The sequence below is a fragment of the Stenella coeruleoalba genome, assembly GCF_951394435.1.
Source record: "Stenella coeruleoalba genome assembly, chromosome: X".
In the NCBI taxonomy this organism is placed as follows: Eukaryota; Metazoa; Chordata; class Mammalia; order Artiodactyla; family Delphinidae; genus Stenella; species Stenella coeruleoalba.
The window spans coordinates 41,424,283-41,443,183 of NC_137152.1; the positions used below are offsets into that span (position 1 = coordinate 41,424,283).

Here is an 18,901-nt window from a genome sequence, read left to right on the forward strand (position 1 = left end):
CGGCGCGGGCGGGGCCTTCGGGCTGACGTGGAGGTTTTCTAGATCCGTTGCCAGGGCGCGAGGTTACGACAGGCGTTTGGGCTCCTCCCCACTTTCTCGTCGCACGGCAACGCAAACCGCCGCTACACCCAACATAGTCTTGGAGGAGGCAGGCGGGGCCGGGAGGAATCTGCAGCTGTTGGGATGAGGGAAACCTGAAGGAGCAGATCCTTGCGGAGACAAGCCAGGAGTCACAGCAGGATTATGCCCTCCAGGGCAAGAGGAAGGTGGGAGCTCGGCTGCGGCTTTTGCCTGGCCGGCGGGAAGGCTCAAACAAGAACGGGGTCGGGAATTGGAAGGACCCCAGGGAGCGGAGGGCTGTACAAGAAGGAGGGGCCAGCGGGAGGATTCCGTGTTAGAGTTCAGATCTTGCTGAGAGTGGAGTAGGGTTGGAAGTGGAGTGGGGTGGGGTTATAGGTGGGATGGGGTGTGAAGGGGGATGGGGCGTGGATGGAGATGAGGATACTCTGGAGCGACTGGGATACGGGCTGGGGAAAACTATGGCCAGAGGTACTGTCCCTATCCCCCGCCTCCCTCCTGTTTCTCCAAGCAGAGTTCAGAGACTGCCGCTATAGCTGCTATAGTCTTGGACCTGATGCTAGACCCAACCTGGAGCTTCAAAATTGGGACTCCTTGCTGAGAAAGATATTTTGTGTGAACCCCTGGGAGTCAGGGTCCCTAAGCCAATGCTCTCCACCTCTATCCTTCTTCCCTTCTCCCCACTTCATCTCTCTCTCTCCATGCCTCACCCCCATCTCATTCCCTCCTCTCCATCCCCCTCTGCCGTCCCTTGCTTCCTCCCTTCCTCTTCTCTCTCTGCCCTCCACCCCTATCAACCGCCCTGTTGCCCTCCTTCCTCTCTTCTGCCTCTGCCCCTGACTCTGCCCTTTCTGTCCCTTCCCCTCTGTTTCCCATGTTTCTGTCCCTCTCCTCCATCCCCTCATCCCCCATCACTTTATACCTGCTTTTTACTAAGCCATGGCCTTAGCAGTCCAAGAGGCTGTCTGTGGAATCTTCCCCTTCAGTGTGACCTTATATTGTGGTGACAGATGGAATGAGTAGGCTGGCATTGGTGCTTAGACTTAGACATGAAAAGGGTCTGGTGGCTGCCACAGCCATTCCTGTAACTATTTTTTAAATGATGTCTGGAGGCTGGGAAGAGTCTTAAAGTCTTAGGACAAGTCCAGGAAAGTGAGAAAGCTTGGTTGATGCAATCTAGTAAATGAAGTTTAGTTGGGAGAAACAGTCATGATCAGGCTGAGGGGATAAAATGACCAAAGGACAGCAATCTCATATAATTGACAGGAACTACTGTTCCATTTAAGATGAAATGGAGCTTGGGGGGAAAAAAATCAAATTGGATCCCTACTTCTCACACCATATACAAAATGCAATTCCCAAATAGATTAAAAACTTAAATGAGAAAAGCAAAACTTTAGAAATTTTAGAAGAATATATAGGAGAATATCTTTATGACCTCAGGGGATTTCTTAAATAATAAAAACTTTTGAGCTTAAAGGAAAAGATTGGTAAATTTGACTACATTCAAATTCCTCCAAATTACAACATAAAGTGAAAAGATGGTAAGTGCACACAGAAAGCTTCTAAAGTATTGATACTGTTCTATTTTCTGGGTTCTGTGGAGGGTTCACAGGTGTTCATTTTGTTGTTATACTTCATAACTTACATGTGTTAACCATATTCTTTTGTGTGTATCAACTGTTACCATAAAATTATTATAAAATAATAATAAAGTGAAAAGACAAGCCACAAATTGGAGATATTTGCCACAGGTAAACTAAGAAATGATTAGTGTGTAGAATACAAAAGGAACTCCTAAAATTAATAGGAGAAGGACAAACTGATTTTTTTTAATGAGCAAAAGATACGAATGGGCACTTCACAGAAGAGAAAGAAAAATGGACAAAACACACATGAAAAGATGTTGCAACCTCATTAGCAATAAGGAAAATTCCAATTAAAACTGATAATTATAATTTTATACCCACAAGTTGGCAAAAATTAAAAAGTCTGTAATATCCAGTGTTGCTGAGGATGTGGAGTGGCTAGAGTTTTTATACACTATAGTGAAAGTATAAATTGGTACAATCTCCTTGGAAAACAACATTATCTCGTAAAGTTTAAATAGGCTTATGCCCTATGATCCAGCACTTCCGCTCCTAGGTATATGCTAGGGAAACTTTTCCACCTGTATATATGTCTCTTTTAATCTACAAGTTCTTTCTCTTTTCCTCTTGCAATTAAAAAATAAATAAACTGGGTTGTTTGTGCTGCTGGGTTGTTTGACTAGAGTCCTAGTCTCTCTTGAACCCAGTTCAGTCAGGCCCCACCAAAAATGTTCTAATCAAGGTCATCAGCAACCCTCCCCTTCAAATTAGTCAGTTCTCAGTCTTCATCTTACTTAACCCATCATCGGTTGCCCACTCTCTCCTCCCAAAAGCACTTTCTTCACTTGGCTTCTCAGGCATTCCCATTTTTTCTCCCACCTCACTGGCCACTCCTTAGCCTCCAGTGCTGGCTCCTCCTCTCCCTGTCTCCCCTGAGGCATTCTTAACTATCTACAGTCCCTTAGAGATCTCTCACTGCCTCATAGCTTTAAATTCCTTATATCAGTCAGGATGGGCTAAATTATGCTGAGGTGACAAACAACCTCAAAATCTCAGCAGCTATATGTGGAAGCTAATAAATACAACAAACTAGTAAATATGACATAAAAGAAGCAGACTTACAGACATTGAGAACAAACTAGTGGTTACCAGTGAGGGGTAGGGGCAATATAGGGGTGAGAGAGTGGGAGGTACAAACTACTGGGTGTAAGATAGGCACAAGGATGTATTGTACAACATGGGGAATATAGCCAATATTTTGTGATAACTGTAAATGGAAAGTAACCTTTAAAAAACTGTTTAAACGTGTGTGTGTGTGAGTTGTGAAAAAAAATAATATCTACTTCATAGAAATATTAAGAAGAATACTAGTAGGTCAAAAATAGTCAAATATCAGCATTTTTATATGGTGCAACCTAATAAATGAGTTACTAATACAACATGCTTATAATTGCATGTTTACAGTAAATACTCAGTAAATGTTAACTGTGATGACAATTAAAAAAAGACAATCATAGGCTATATAAAGCTTAGTAAAAATATGTGCTACATAAGAACAAATTGTTTCTGACACAGGCCCTGAGAAAGCTTTAAGTGATCTATTTTTGTTTATTTTTAGTTTCAAGCTATGTTATGGGTGGGTGAGGTTGCTGGTTAACTAAATTCCAGTTAGGTAAGGTCTTGCTATACAGAAGCAGAATAATAAAATTATTTTTTAAAAACTGTTTAAAAAAAAAAAACCTAAGGACAACCAATCCAAACAGCCACCTAGGCTTTCTCAAATAAAGCAAGCGCTTCAGCTATAGCCAATCAAATAATTTCCTTGCTTTCCATCTCTTCTCTTTAAAGATCTTTCCCTGAACTCTTCTTAACCACTTCTGGTTTGGCACTGCCCGGTTTGTTTTTTGCTCAGATAAACTCTTAAAAAATGTTTTTTTAAGTCTCAGCAGTTCATAAAAACAAAGATTTCTCACTCCTGCTTCTTGTCCACTGTGGGTTGGCTACATCTCTGCTCTGTCATCACTCCAGGACTGAGGCTGAAGGGGCAGCGCTCACCTGGGACATTGCCGGTCCCACAGCAGAGAGTGAAGAGAGAAAGTGGCTATAATGTAATGGCTCTTAGTTCTGCTTGGGAATGGCACATGTCAATTCTCACATTGCAGAGGGCAAAGCAGATCATGTGGCTAACCTTGAGGACAATAAGATAAGGATATAGAATCCTTCTGTAAGGAGGAACAGCAATTTTTTTTTTTTTTTTTGGCCACATGGGGCTTCTGGGATCTTAATTCCCAACGAGGGAACAAGGGATCTAACCTGTGTCCCGTGCAGTGGAAGCACAGAGTCCTAACCACTGGACCACCAGGGAATTCCCAACAGCAAATCTTTTTGAACAATAACAAAATTTACCATACTATATGTATGCTATCAGTGGGTATCTAATCGACCTCTCAAACTCAACACTTCGAAACTGATCTCCAGATCCTCATCCCATTCTGTTCTCCCCACACAGACTATTCAGTTGATAGCAACTCCTCTGACTGCCCCAGCCAAAATCCTTCAAGTCATTCTTAACACTGCTCTCTCACAGCACATCCAACCCATCAGGAAGTTCTGTTGGCTCTGCCTTCAAAATATATCCAGAATCTGACCACTTCTTGCTACATCCACTGCTAACAACCTGGTGTGAGTCATCATCATCTCTTGCCTGAACGACTGTAATAGCCTCCTGTCTGGTCTCCCTGCCTCTAGTCTTGCCTCCCCTCCCCTCCAGTCTCTTCTTAACAGAGCAGCCAGAAAGATCCTTTAAAAATCAAAGACAGGACACATCACTCCCACTGCTCAAAATCCTCCAATGGCTGCCCATTTCTCTCAGAGTAGAAGCCGCAGCCTTTACAATGGTCTATAAAGTCCTACATGCTCTGCACCCCCCCACCCAATCTCTCTAATGTCATTTCCCACTCCTCCTTGCCTCCCTGCTGTCCCCTTGAACGTGTGCCTCTTCTGTCCACCTTAAGGCCTTTGCACTTGTTCCCTCGGCCTGCAGTGCTCTCCTAGTTATCTGCATAGGAGACTCTCTCACCTTCTTCAAGTATTTGCTCAAATATTACCTTCTCAGTTATGCCTCCCCTGATGTCCATATTTAAAATTGCAACACGCCCCCCACTTCCTTGGCACTTCCAATTCCCTTTATCCTGCTCTATATTTTTTCCTGAAGCACTTATTATCTTCTTACAAACTATTTAATGTACTCCCCACTAGAAAGTAACTTTCACAAGGACTCAGATTTTTGTCACTTTTGCTCCTTGATGTCTCCCAAATGCTTAAAGGATCATCTGACAGTAGGTACTCCATAAATATTTGTTAAATGATAGAATGAACATGGGTGAAAAAAGCAAGATGCAGAAGAATGCATACTGTGTGATATTCCATAAAATTCTGAGACAAGAAAATGTTTTAAAATATTGTTCAGGGAGTTACGCACACACAGTACATTGATGCATATTAGTAAGGGAATGGTAACATTTTGGATAGTGGTTATCTCTTAGGGTAAGGATGAGGGAGGAGAGACATAAGACCCTTCAATAGTATTGATCATTCACTATTTCTTAAGTTGGGGAGTTGGTTCATGGGTCTCTTTTATCATGCTTCCTAACTTACATATGGCTTATATATATATTCTCCTGTATACATCAAATATTTTAGTTACAAAATGGTTAAAAGAGAGAGAGAGAGAGAGACTGGAACTAGTTATACAAGGAGTTGAAGAATGGTGTTCCAAACAAAGGAACATGGTGTACAAAGGCCCTGAGGTGGGAACAGTTGTAGTGTTGGAGGACTTGATAGGAAGCCAGTGTGCCTGGAGCACCGTAAGCAAGGGATAGGGAGGCATGAGATGAACTGAAGAGGTGTGCAGGAACCAGATCTTGAAAGCCCACAGTAAGGAGTTTGGATCTGATTGTAAGTGCAGTAGGAAGCCAGTGGAGGATTTTAAGCAGGTGCAAGACATGATCAGATTTAAGTTAGCAGAAGTGGTTTGGGCTGTGGCTTTGGCTGGCTCACGTGCCAGAACTGGGCCTCCCAAAACATGAAGGAACACAGGCAAATTTAAGCCCTCTAGCCTTTCATTTGACTGGAGAATAAGTAATAAAAATAAAGGGGGAGTGGTGGTGGCATTTACTGAAACGGGGAAAACTAAGTAGAACATAATGTAAAAGGGATGTTGTAAATGAGTTTGAGACTTGGAAAGGTGCGCAGGGGTCAGATCATGAAGACTCATAAATCTGGCAAAGGGGGTTGGACTTTATCTTGTAAACACTGGGGAACCATTTGCTTTAAAGCTGCCTTTAAGGGTTTTAAGCTGAGGCGTGCCATGGTCAGATTTGCTTTCAGAAAAATCACTTTGGTAGCCAAGGCAGAGAAAGAGGTAGAGAGCATAACACTAGAGCAAGGGAGGCCAGTAAGGCTCCTGGGAATACTGTCTGGCACCAGTTTGTGAGGCCTGAATTAGGGTGGTGACAGCAGAGATGGAGAACACAGATATGAAATATGTCAGGAAGTAAAATCAGTAGGAATCAATAACTGGTAAGATACTGTGGGGAGAATGGAATGGGGGTGGGGGTGTAGTCAAGGAGGATGGTTAGCACTGATTGGCCATTCACCTCACTCTTGCTCCAGATGTATAAGGTAGACCCACCACCACATCCCAAGGAGGTGGCAGCCATAGAGGCTAGAAGAAATCAAGAAAAGGAGCAACAGAGCCAATTCTTCAATGTGTGGACCAGAGAAATGCGGGTGAGTGGGCAGCAAGGACTTTCTCTGGACCAGGGGCCACCTCACTCTTACACCTGGAGAGGAACATAGCAGTGCCCATCACAGCCCCTCCCTGATTCAAGCAGACTGTAGGGCTAGAAAGGAAGGAGGAGGGTGAAAACGCACTCACCCCCCACGTGTGGGAAGAGCCTGGGAAAGGGGACTGGGGGTGCAGGGGAAGAGACTGGGGTTAGAGGAGCCAGTGACAGCTGACTTCTCCAGTCAGCTCGGGGCCAAGTGGCCTGGTTCTCAAGAGACAGGCAAATGGAGCCGAAAGAAGTCTATAAAGAATATTTGGGGGCTTCCCTGGTGGCGCAGTGGTTAAGAATCTGCCTGCCAATGGAGGGGACATGGGTTTGAGCCCTGATCCGGGAAGATCCCACATGCCGCGGAGCAACTAAGCCCATGTGCCACAGCTACTGAGCCTGTGCTCTAGAGCCCATGCTCCACAACAAGATGCAATGAAGAGTAGCCCCCACTCGCCATAACTAGAGAAAGCTCACGCCCAGCAACGAAGACCCAATAGCCAATATTTTGTCAGCCATAAATAAATAAATAAATATATTAAAAAAGAAAAAAGAATATTTGGTATTGCATGCATATGCCTAAACTCCTTCTGGAAGGCTACATAAGAAACTGTTAACTGTTCCCTGGTGGTCCAGTGGCTAAGACTCTGTGCTCCCAATGCAGGGGGCCGGGGTTCGATCCCTGGTCAAGGAAATAGATCCCGCATGCCACAACTAAAAGATCCCATATACTGCAACGAAGATCCTGCGTGCTGCAACTAAGACCCAGTGCAGCCAAATAAATAATAAAATAAATAAATATATTTAAAAGAAAGAAACTGTTAACCAGCCTGAGGGACAGAGATGGGAGGGACACTTACTCTTCACTAAACTGTATTCCCTTTTGCACTATTTTGAAATGTTTTAAATGAATTATAATCAAAATAAAGAGAAAATATTGACAGTTTAAGAAAAAATAGATTGCTGGCTGGGTGGATGAGTGGTGTGACCGAGATCTAGTTGGTAAGCGTTTCCTCAGGGCCTGCTCTGTGCCAAGCACTGGGTTGGGCAGTAGGGATACAAAGCTGACTAAGGCCCAGTCTCTGGCATTAGCAGGCTCACAGTCTGGTGTAGGAGATAATCAATAGAGGCAAACTTCATTATAGTGTGGGCAGTGGGCCCTAGATTCTATAGGAGTAGCACCTGCTGGAGGGGTCAGGAAAGTGAAGTCTGAGCTGGTCTTAAGGGATGAATAAGAGTTTGGGTAAAGAGGGGAGGAAAGAGTGTTCCAAGTGGAGGGAGATGCTGGAGCAAAGGCTATCAGTATGAAACAGCCTAAGATGTGCAGGGAACTGTAAGCAGAGCTTCTGAGGGTGGGAGAGGGGAAGAGGGTGAGATGAGGCTGGAGACAGAGGAAGAGGCTAGACCACTGAGGGACTTACAAATCATGCTGAGATGGTAGAACATTATCCAGTAGGTACTGGAGATCCTATAGGAGGATTTTGAAGCACGTAAATTCTGAGCAGTCTATGTTAGAGCATTCGAGGCCCACTGCTGGGCCCGTACCTTGATTTAACTCATTTCTTTGGGATCAGGTGGATGCTGAAGCCCTGAACAGCCAGGTGGAAGAGAAAAAGCTTAGGAAGGCAAAAAAGCAGAGCAAGGTGGCAGCTTATGGTAAAAGCCCAAGGCCAGGGACCAGCCAAAGAAGAAAAGCAAGGGCCGAGTGGGATAAGGCAGGGCAGTTCTGCTTCGGAGTGGGGCCTGAGGCCTGGGGTGTGGTAAGACAAACCAGATTGACCTTTGGGAACAGTGGCTGTGCTGAGTGGGCTCTGTCCCTCCCGTGGGGCCTTCTCCATGCCCCTACCCACCACCCCCAGGTACCAACCAGGTGCAATATGATGTGGTGGCTCAGATACTACAGAAGGAACAGGCAGAACGGACAGGTCGGCTGGCCAAGAAAATGCAAGTTTCGGAAGCAGAAGCAGCAGCTCAAGAAAAGGCATGAACTTGACTTTTGGGATTCAGACCGACTCTGGAGGGAGTTTCCAGCTCATCTTGGTGACAATGATCCCCACTGGGGCCGAACCAGCCTGCAGTGCTTCTCTGGGGAAGATTTGGACAGGGCCATATGCCTGAGAATGCAGCAGGAAGAGTTCATGCACAGCCTGGAGAAGCCGCTGCAAGAGCAACAGCAAGCCAGAGTTGAGGAGAACTGTGCAGGTAAGCAGCGGGGCCCTCCAGGCTGTGACCTGAGGCCTAGTGGGGAGTCATCCTGAGCTGGATACAGCGCCCAGAAGACCAGAACTGTGTGGGGAGGTCCAGTTACCCATAGGGGCTGATGCTGAAAGGTTAGACTGAGCAGGCCCCAACCTCCCTGACTTCCTTCATCAACTGACAGTATAGCCACTGATCCCCAATCAGCCTGGCACTCCATTACCTGGAGGCAGCACAGTGAAGACAAACCTAATGGCTCTGCTGCTTACTAGCTGGTTTGGGCAAATGAATTTTCCTCTCTGTGCTTCAGTTTCCTTATCTTTAATATGAGGAAATGAATCCATACCACAAAGAGCTCGTATGAGAATGAAATGAGATACTGTAAGTAAAGCACAAGCGTCAGTGCTCAATAACCAGTAGCTATTATCAATATTACTATGACATCTGTGGCTATGTCCCCCTTTTCCATTAGAGTAAGCCTTTCACAGGCAAGGACCATCTCTTATCTACTCACACTGCTCACCTTTAAAACCACCCCTGTTATAGCACCCTGTTCTGTTATACCGCTTATCACAGAGGTAACTAAGTATCTGAAAGTATTTGTGGAATGTCTGTCTTCTCTCCAAAATGTCAGCTCACTAAAGATGAACCACATATCTCATTTCCACCGCTATATCCCAGTTGCCTAGTACATTGTCTGCCACAGTGTCAGGAGCTCAATAAATCATTGTTGAATGAACAATTGACCAAAGTAAACAAGAAAGGCACCCTACCCTCCAGGAACCCACAGAACCATGCCTTCCAGAAAATCAGTGTAGAGTAAGAGGAAAAGATACATGCACAAGTCATTTACCAGCACATATCTATACTTTAACGCTGCGTTAGGTACTATGAGCGATACTGTGATAGAAGTATATATAGGACACGGAGGAAACATCAATATGGGAGTGGTCAGTTCTCACAAAGGAAAGGAGGCAGGGTAGGGGGTTTGCACAGGCCCGCTGTCAGGAAGCAGTTTGGGAAAGTTGGGTACAATTTCGGCAAGGTAGAGAGTGGGAATGAGAAAAGGTCATTCTAGGCAGAGCAGGTAGCAAAAGGAAGAACTAACCTTTGCTGAGCACTTACTGTGTACCAGACACTGTGTCAAGCTTTCTACCATGTATTAACTCAATTTATCCTCACGACAACCCTATGAGGCAAGTACTAGTAGTATCCCTATCTTCGGTGGAGGAAACTGAAGAACAGAGATGTTAAATAACTTGCCCAAAATCATACAGCTAGTGGGTGATGGAGGCGGGAAGTGCGGGAAGTGAACTCAGGCAGGCTGGCTCCAGAGCCTGCACTCTTGACTGCTATGCCACACTTGCTGTCAGTCACCATGAGAAACTGGGAACTCAGAGGCCAAGGGAGAAGTTTCAGAGAGGGAGTCATCAATAACGTCAAATGCCCCAGAGAAGTTCAGATAGGAAAAGAATGAGACTTGAAAATGAGATTTGGTAAATGAGATTTGGAAATTAGGAGTATTTGGTGATTTTTGTCAGAACAGTTGCAGTGGAACCAGGGGCCAGCTGCCCAATGGCAGCAGGCAGGTTTACGAGAAGGTAGAGCAAGGCAACAGGGACAGCAGAATGCTGGGAGAGAGTCTGTGTAATGTCATGGAAGGAACATGGGCTGATTCCTCGAGAGATCCGGATTCAAATCCCAACTTACTACTTGCTGGCTGTGTAACCTTGGGCATTTTACTTCACCTCTGGACCTCATCTGAAAAATGGGGCTTATCTTTCCTCTCTGGGTTGCTACGAAGAGTGAAATGAAACAAGGCACCCCTATCCTCCCTTCCCCCGCCCTCCAGTCTCTGAAATCTGTGTCCCTGTGCCTCTCCAGAGCCAACCCCTCAACCTATGCTCTGGACCCCATTCCCCCTGCCTCCCACACAGGCTGTGCTCCCTTAGGTACTCCCCGCTGGGTTCTCAACACTTGCCCTTCCACTGGCCCCTTCTGTGAAGGCTGTAAGCATGCTTGTGGCTAACCCTTCTTAGGAAAAAAACAAAAGTCTCCCTCCACTCTGTGATTCCTCTAGATGCTGTGAGCTAGCTGTTTTCCTTTACAACCATACTTTCTGAAAAATCTGCTTCCACTTGCTCTTTCCTTCTGAACTTTCCAGTCACACCTCAACCCCTGAGATTTCATTTCTCCCCACACAACTTCACTGACACTGCTCTTACTAAAATCAATGCCCTTTGTGTTATCAGGTACAAGAGGCTCTGTTCAGTCTTTTCTCCTTGACTGGGACTTTCTTGCTACACTTGACTATGATCACACCTTCCTTCTTGAACCTCTCTCTTCCTTGGCTTCTGTGACAGCACATTCTGCTTGTAGCTCTCCGATCATTCCTCCTCTGTCTGCCCTTTATGGATTCCTCTTCCTTCTACTTCTTCCTTCTTGAGACTCCGTCCCTGGCGCACTCCTTACCCTGCATACTTGCCTCAGGCACCCTCGGTCCTCATTCTGGTTTCAGCTAAAATGTCGCCACCTCTGTGCTGAGGACTCTTTACCTGCAGAATCAGATATCCAGGTGCCTGCGGACCACCTCCAACTCAGCTTCCTAAACAGTTCATCAGTGCTCCCTAACCTGCTCTAAATTCTGTATCCTCTAGTTCCAGTGGTGGCCACACGATGCATGGAGTCATCCCAGCCAGGACCCTGGAAAGCATCCAAGTCTTTCTTCTCCCTTACTCCCTCATCCAATCCATCAAGTACTGCTGATGTAACCTCCATATATTTCCCCTCCATCCTTTCCATCACTGGCCTGGTTTGAGCCCTCCCAACTGGCCTACTGCCTTAGCCTCCAAGATGGCTTCCCTACATCAACTGTCTCCCACCAGCCTGACTGTCCTCTATACTGGCCACCAAAAGGAGCTTTCTAAAATGCAGATCTGTGTCACCCCCCTTACTTAAAATCCTTCCATGTTCCCCACCACCTTCAGGGTCAAGTTTTTAGTCCTTAGTCTGGCCCCTGTAGAGCTCCCTAGTCACTTGCATTTTATGCTCTAGGAAGAGCAGACTATTTGTAATTTAAGATACAGACCATGCTGTTTCTTGACTCCCTTCATTCATTTGATAAATATTTACTGAGCACCCACTATGTGCCAGGCTCTGATGCAGGTGCTAGGGCATGGTAGTGGATAAAACAGACAAAAATCCCTGCTTTCACAAGGGTTACCTTCTAGTGAGGAGAGAGACAGGCAATAGACAAAAATAATTAAGTAAAATGTAGGGTATACTGGATGGTGACAAATGCTAGGGAGAAAAATAAATCAGAGAAGGAGGATAAATGTTGGGGGCAGGCAGGTGGCAATTTTAGGTAGGAGAGACAGAAGGCCTCACTGAGGCGGTAACATTTGAGCAAAGACCTGAGGGAGGCAAAAGAGCATGAGACAAGAGCAACGTTTATTGCAAATCCCTGAGGCAGGAACGTCTGGCATGTTCTAGAAACAGCAAGGAGACTGGTGTGGCTGGATTGAAGCAAAGTTTCAATACATTTGCTCATGCTGTGCTTGCAGCCTGGAATGCCCTTTGCCCTTTCTGACTATATGCAACATGTATTTCAAGGATCACCTCCTCCTGGAAGCCTTCCTCTCACCCAAAGCTCTCTTAATGCCCTACATACATCTCTGTCATTGCCCTTACCACATTGTGGTACGATGATCTACATTTGATCCATCTCCTCCATTAGACAAGGAACTCTCTGAGGACAGGATCTAATTCATTGGTATCCTCAGAACCCAACACATGGCCCTTAGACTGAGGCTCAGAGATGAAATGATTTCCCCAAGGTCACACAGCCCAGAAGCAACAGAGCTGCACTGAGACTCCGGTCCATTGGAGGCATCTTTCAGTGAGGGACCTGAGAAATTCTTGTTGCTGTCACTTTGGTTATCCCTGGCCCCAAAGAGTACCTCCTTCCACACATCCCTCCAACGAGGACATTACCCCCTTCCGAAACATACATACACATACATCCACAAAGCTTGCTGAACAAATGGCTGAATGAGTGAACCAGAAATGCAGCAAGCCAGTACAGTGCCCTGACCATATTTCTCTGTGTAGATATGCTCAGTGAACAGCTGCGCCTAGCCATGGACTTGCAGGCCACCCAGCTGGCCAAGCTGGAGGACTGCTGCCACAAGGCCATAATGTCTGCCATGGCCAACGCCAACAAGGCCCAGGTACGTATGGCCAGAGCCATCCAGTGCACCCGGCTCTCCCCAGTCCCCTGAACAAAGTCCTGGGGAACCTCAGCCACATCTTTCCCCTCACAACCCTTCTTGAATCAACACCAGCCCTCTCATCTACCTGAGGATTTCCTCCTTCACCCAAGGGCCCTCTTAGGGCAGACGGTCCCCTTCCCCACCTCCAGACTCAGGATGACCTGAGAACAGAACACTGCCCTCCCTTCCCCAGCCTCTTAGTCTAAGGGCTTCCAGAGGGCAGGGGAGTTCCCTGCCCATTTCACCCCTTCCCCCACCTTAAGTCACTCAAAGGCCATGCAGTATCTGTTCCTTCTCTCCCTGAGATGGAGGAGAGTAGGGCCATGTCTCCCCCTCCCCTGTGACTGAGAGTTCCCTGAGGTTGGGCATCCAAATGCTCACATTCGGGGGCCCCACCAGGTAGCTAAGATGGCTAAGCAGCAGCGCCGTGAGCATCAGCACCAACAGGAGGACAACCTCATGGAGAACCAAAACCAGATCACAAGTGAAGTACTGACTGAGAACCCCCAGGTCGCCCAAAACCCTATGGCTCCCCACAGGGTCCTGCCCTATTGCTGGAAGGGCGTGATTCTAGAGCAGAGAGCTGCCATCAGGAAAGTACAGGAGGTGCAACACCATGAAAAGGAGGCACAGCGCCAGACCGAACAAGCACTGGATACCAAATGGGAAAGCCAGCCCATGTGCTTGGCCCAGGCAGCAATGGAGCTAGAAGAGCAGGAGAGGGAGCTGTGTGCTGAATTTCGGAGGGTACTAGGCTCCTTCAACCAGCAGCTGGCTAAGGAGCAAAAAGACCAGTGAGTTCTAGGGGGTGGCAGCAGGGATGAATGCCAAGGGAGGGTGGAGACGGATGGCAAGGGCCAGGGAGAGAGGGAAGGCTCATCACCTGAGGCCTCTGGATTTCTATCTGAATTCAATAATCTACACCAATCAACCTACAGCCCAATATCACTTGCAATTCAACACCAGCAGCCGCTGAGCTCTGGATGGTCATCTCTCCCTCCTCCATCAATCAAGCTCACAGAGGCTGAGTCAAGAGAGGAAGATGATCCATTTCCCAGTGGGAGAGCTGAGCCAGCACCCCCACCTTTGACCCTAGGTAATAAAGTTATTCACTAAAATCAAGGCCACGTGTTGTAATAGGACACAAAAGGTGTGAGGTACTGCCTTTCCCGCCCCACCCCTGGGCTCTGAGCATGCAACCCTGTCAGAGTCTTCACCCATTCACCTTTCTTCCCCATGCCAGTTCCCCCAGCACACAGTGCTGCTCGCTCCCCTGTGAGAAAGAGACTTTATTAGGCACGAAGGGTGACTGGTGGGCAGAGGTTACAAAATGGCTACTGGGCTTCCTCCCAAGCTGGAGTAGAGTACTCCAGGAAGAGGAGGGACAGAGGAGCCTGTGTTTTCTCTGCCTTCCCCCTTCAAGGCTGCATGCGGATGGCCCCATCCAGCCGGATGACCTCTCCATTGAGGAATGGGTTCTCGATGATGGCCTGTACCAGATGAGCATACTCAGCAGAGTCACCCAGTCGGCTGGGGAAGGGCACCTGGCTGGCCAGGAAGTTGCGCACTTTATCTGGGAGGGTGGTCAACAGCGGAGTGCCAAATAGGCCTAGACAAGACAACCAGAGTCAGAGACCCACCCTCGCTTTCATATTTACCTGGTCCCTCCTCACCTTAACCCTACTTGTGGTGCTTCCCTATGCCCAGAGATAGAAGGCTGCTGCTGTTTAGATGGTAAATACCTTCCCCTCTCAATTGCCCACAGATCCCATCCAATCCCAGGTGTGGCAGGGAGGGGATATGTCTACCTGGAGCAATGGTCATCACCCGGATGCCCATGGGAGCCAGATCCCGAGCAATGGGCAGTGTCATGCCCACTATGCCCCCCTTGGAAGCAGAGTATGCAGCTTGTCCAACCTGGAGAAGGAGTGGAGGTCACAGGGGGAAGGGGCCCCAACAAGTCACCAAGGCACAAGCCTTGCCCCTACTCACACACCTGGCCCTCAAAGGCAGCTACACTGGCTGTGTTGATGATGACCCCACGTTGGCCTCCCTGGTCTGGTTCATTCTGGCCCATCTCACCAGCTACCAGGCGGATCACATTGAAGGTGCCTATGAGATTCACCTGGAGGACCAGTAGAAACATGGTGTAGAACCTAAAGCAGAAGCAGTCTTTTGTCCCCTAAAAGCTTTGGGGACACCCACAGCCAAATACTTCTTACTACTACCCCTGGAGAACCTCTAAGGCCTTACATTGAGAACTCGCTGAAAGTCCTCCAAGGTATGGGCCTGGCTCTTCTTTAAGTTGTATGTCTTGCTGGCCACTGCAATGCCTGCACAGTTGACTGCCACATCCACACGGCCAAACTTTTCTTTTGCTAGAGTCAGGGCTGCTTGCACGTCCTTCTCTGAGGTCACCTTCAAAGGGAGAAGTGGAGAAGGTATTCATCTCCCATCACACACATACCACTAAATCTTGAGGAGGGGAGGGCAAGGCAGGTTCACTCTTTGAGTGACAAGAGAATTGTGTAAGCAAGGGAGAGGCCAGGAGAAAGAAAACTCAAGAGTGGGACAAAGGTGAAAATATTAGGTAATACAGAGCAGTGTTTCAAAACATTTTTGAAATCCATACCCTCTTCTGATAAATTCACATACCCCTGGAGATTCTCAACTGCTGTGGATCAGAGAAGTTTTGAGAATTATTGATATGAAGATAAACTAGCTTTTTTGTACCCGTACCTGCTAAGATAATTTCGTCAAGCTTTACTTCCTGTAGTTTGTTTCACGAAAAGTTTTTTGACTTTGTAAATATAAAATTACAGGGCACAATATGCATTTTCAAACTATACATACTTCCTTGAAGAGATTCTGATATGGCCAATTCCCAACCCCTCCGTTGTGAAACCCAGCTTTAGAAATTCCTTACCGCAGGCGTTTTGAAAATGGCTCAGGCCAAAAGGGAAAAGGAGATGGGTCCACTGCCCACATAGACGGTACCCTTATGAAAAGGGACCCCATGGGAGAGGTGAGGTAATCCCACTTACGTCCGCTGGGGCAAAGGCGCAGTTCTTCCCTAACTTCTTGGCCTGGGTCTCCCCATCCGAGTTGGGCAGGTCGAGAAGTACAGCAGTGGCCCCCAGCCCCACCAGTCGCTCCGCCGTGGCCAAGCCGAGGCCCGAGGCTCCACCGGTTATTACGGCGACCAGACCCTGTGAAGAGGGGCACGGTCAACAACTATACTGTACAGACCACCCCCACCCTTGCATCTGCCCATTTTCCAGGCTTCTGCGAGGGAGGCTCCTGGTCACCCCTGCGGTTTGACCCAGATGTGCCTCCTCACTTTAACGATGGGACCTCTGGGTGTCTCATACCCCAGAAGCCCATCCAGACACCCCGCATGCACGTGCCCCAGAGAGTTGACCTTCACCTCCCGAGGCCAACTGCCGCAACAGCAGGCCTCGATAAGAGTAACCCTTTCTGCCAGCACCGACCTCTGCCCCCTAGTTCTACGGCCGCGCCGTCCCAGCAGGTGCAGCGGGGCAAGAAGCAGGGACGAAGACCCGGTTACCTTCACGCTCCGACACGCAGCAGCCATCTTGCGCCGGCCTCTCTACAAGCAGGACTGCCGGGCGCTCGCTGGTTGGCCGAGGCAGAGCCGCGGGGCGGGGCCGGCGAGACTGGCTGTCCGCGTCTAAGGACAAACGGCGAGTGCCGGCGGCTAGCGTCCAAGACCCGAGAGCAGGCCCAGGCAAGGTCCCGGCCGAGAGTTATTTCACCCGGGGGAGAAAACAACGAGTAGCAGCATCGCACCACCACAACCTCCGGCCTTTGGGCAGACGGCCAGCTCCGCTGGGGGGAGGGGGACAGGAGATTGAGCATGTGTACCTTACTCCTCGGAAAAAGCCTCCATTCAACATTCATATGTTTATATCTGAGAGACTCCTATATGCCGGGCTCTTTGCGGGGCACTGGGGATAACCAGAGGAATAATAAAAGGTTCATGCCTTACAAGAGGGAAGTTGGAAAAAGTTCAATTGGAAAAAGAGATAATTACAGTACAGACACACGAAGGAAGGGACAAAGAACCAGATTCTAGAACCCAGACATGGATATCCAAAGATGGAGATTCTGAGAGCCATGTACAGAGAAACATGTCGAGGAAGAGATTGAGAGGAACAGAGATGACCGACAGATTCTCAGAGATATGGATGTGGGGAGCCATTAAGAGAGAAGCTAGGAGACAGACATTCTGAGACAGCTGCTGAGAAGCACAAACCCAAAGAGGCATAAACAGAGAAGCCAAAAACATCTTTCATCAGGTCAGCCTTTGCTACTGTCTTTTTTTGTCTAACCTATTTTAAACCCCAAAGCCCAGATGAGATTGGAAACATTTCAGATTGGACCTCAATGAGAGACTGTCATTTAAGACCCAGAACATCCTAGAACATCTTTTAACCAGTATCCCAATTAGAATCCTGAGCCCACCTAATCTATCTAATCTGATTTCTTTCTATGGAAGTATACTTCTCCCCAAACCAAGGTCTTCAGACCATAACCTTAGTCTACATTTTCAGCCTCATTCGGTTGTATGTTTAATCTATCTGAAATATCTCCCTTTGTGTTTTCCCATCCAGGAAGACTTCCCTCTGGGCCTCCTAAATGTTGACCACCGCCACACTCATGGTCACTACACCATATTCATCAAAGGATTTAATACCAGATTCACAATCTTTCTAACAACATGAAGCCCCCCAGCAGTCTATAGCACTCTTCACTGAGCCCAGTATGCTCCAACCACAGTGCCCTCTTTGTGTTCTTCTTTGTTTGTTTTTTAATTTTTATTGGAGTATAGTTGATTTACAATGTTGCGTTAGTTTCAGGTGTACAGCAAAGTGAATCAGTTACACATATACATATATCCACTGTTTTTTTAGATTCTTTTCTCATATTGGCCATTACAGAGTATTGAGTAGAGTTCCCTGTGCTGTACAGTAGGTTCTTATTATTTATCTATTTTATATATAGTAAGTAGTGTGTGTATGTTAATCCCAATCTCCCAATTTATCCCTCCCCCCTGTGTTATCTTTGAATTAGCTATTCCCTCTGTTTGGAATGCTCTCCCCCGATCTTTGCATGACTGTATTTGTTGCTGTTGTTGTTGTTGTTGTTTGGTCATTCAGAGCTAAGCTTAAATGTCACCTCCCCTCCCGGAACTCTCAAGCTGTAAACCACCTAGTTACTATCCCATTGGCTTGGAAGATGTCATCAAGAGGACGTGACCTGGGCTTCCCTGGTGGCGCAGTGGTTGAGAGTCCGCCTGCCGATGCAGTGGATGCGGGTTCGTGCCCTGGTCTGGGAGGATCCCACATGCCGCGGAGCGGCTGGGCCCGTGAGCCATGGCCGCTGAGCCTGTGCGTCCGGAGCCTGTGCTCCTCAACGGGAGGGGCCGCAACGGTGAGAGGCCCGCGTACCGCAAAAAAAAAAAAAAGACTTATTTAATAAAGAGATCTGCATTCCTTAGGACTTATGCTTAGACATATTAAAAAGAGGACGTGACCTCTGGTTGACCACAGAGCTGGACCCAGGCATTGGGAGACTCCTTACCCCCTCCTCTGTCCTTGGAATAGATCCACCATTCCCACAGGTGGAACTGTTTTAAGGACGCAGTCTTAAAAGAGTAAGGTGTTGAGACCATCTGGACTGAATACATTACTGAACCCCCTTAACGCCTCTATATAAACTTTTAAGATTCTGGCAGGTGGGTGTGGAGATCTACTCGCCTTTCGGCCACCCAAAACAAACCTTGGAAGTTCCCTTGCTCATTAAATCTGCCACCTACCAATGCGGAGTGGTCTGCCTCTTTCTTCAGTTTCTCCTTGCCCTCCCTGTTCAGGGGCCAGTTTTTGAATCAACACATTGCATGTTTGAATTC

The 18,901-nt window shown here is 47.4% G+C and overlaps 2 protein-coding genes across 2 annotated transcripts; one reads left to right on the forward strand and one right to left on the reverse strand.

Annotated features, from left to right (window-relative positions):
• Positions 1–218: 218 nt before the first annotated feature.
• On the forward strand, positions 219–13,945 carry RIBC1 (RIB43A domain with coiled-coils 1; the record flags this gene model as incomplete). The annotated part of the gene is given in 8 exon segments (XM_079910702.1): positions 219–266; positions 6,342–6,458; positions 8,077–8,158; positions 8,362–8,449; positions 8,451–8,704; positions 12,809–12,927; positions 13,369–13,763; positions 13,831–13,945. Coding segments are annotated over 7 exon segments (1,170 nt in total). The 5' UTR covers positions 219–266.
• Positions 13,946–14,238: 293 nt separating this feature from the next.
• HSD17B10 (hydroxysteroid 17-beta dehydrogenase 10) lies at positions 14,239–16,575 on the reverse strand. The gene is made up of 6 exons (XM_079910800.1): positions 16,538–16,575; positions 16,014–16,178; positions 15,223–15,387; positions 14,966–15,094; positions 14,778–14,886; positions 14,239–14,578 (listed from the first exon to the last, which is right to left on the reverse strand). Exons 1-6 carry the CDS (start codon positions 16,562–16,564, stop codon positions 14,388–14,390), a joined length of 786 nt encoding a protein of 261 aa, XP_079766926.1. The 5' UTR covers positions 16,565–16,575; the 3' UTR covers positions 14,239–14,387.
• Between the last annotated feature and the right edge of the window lie 2,326 nt (positions 16,576–18,901).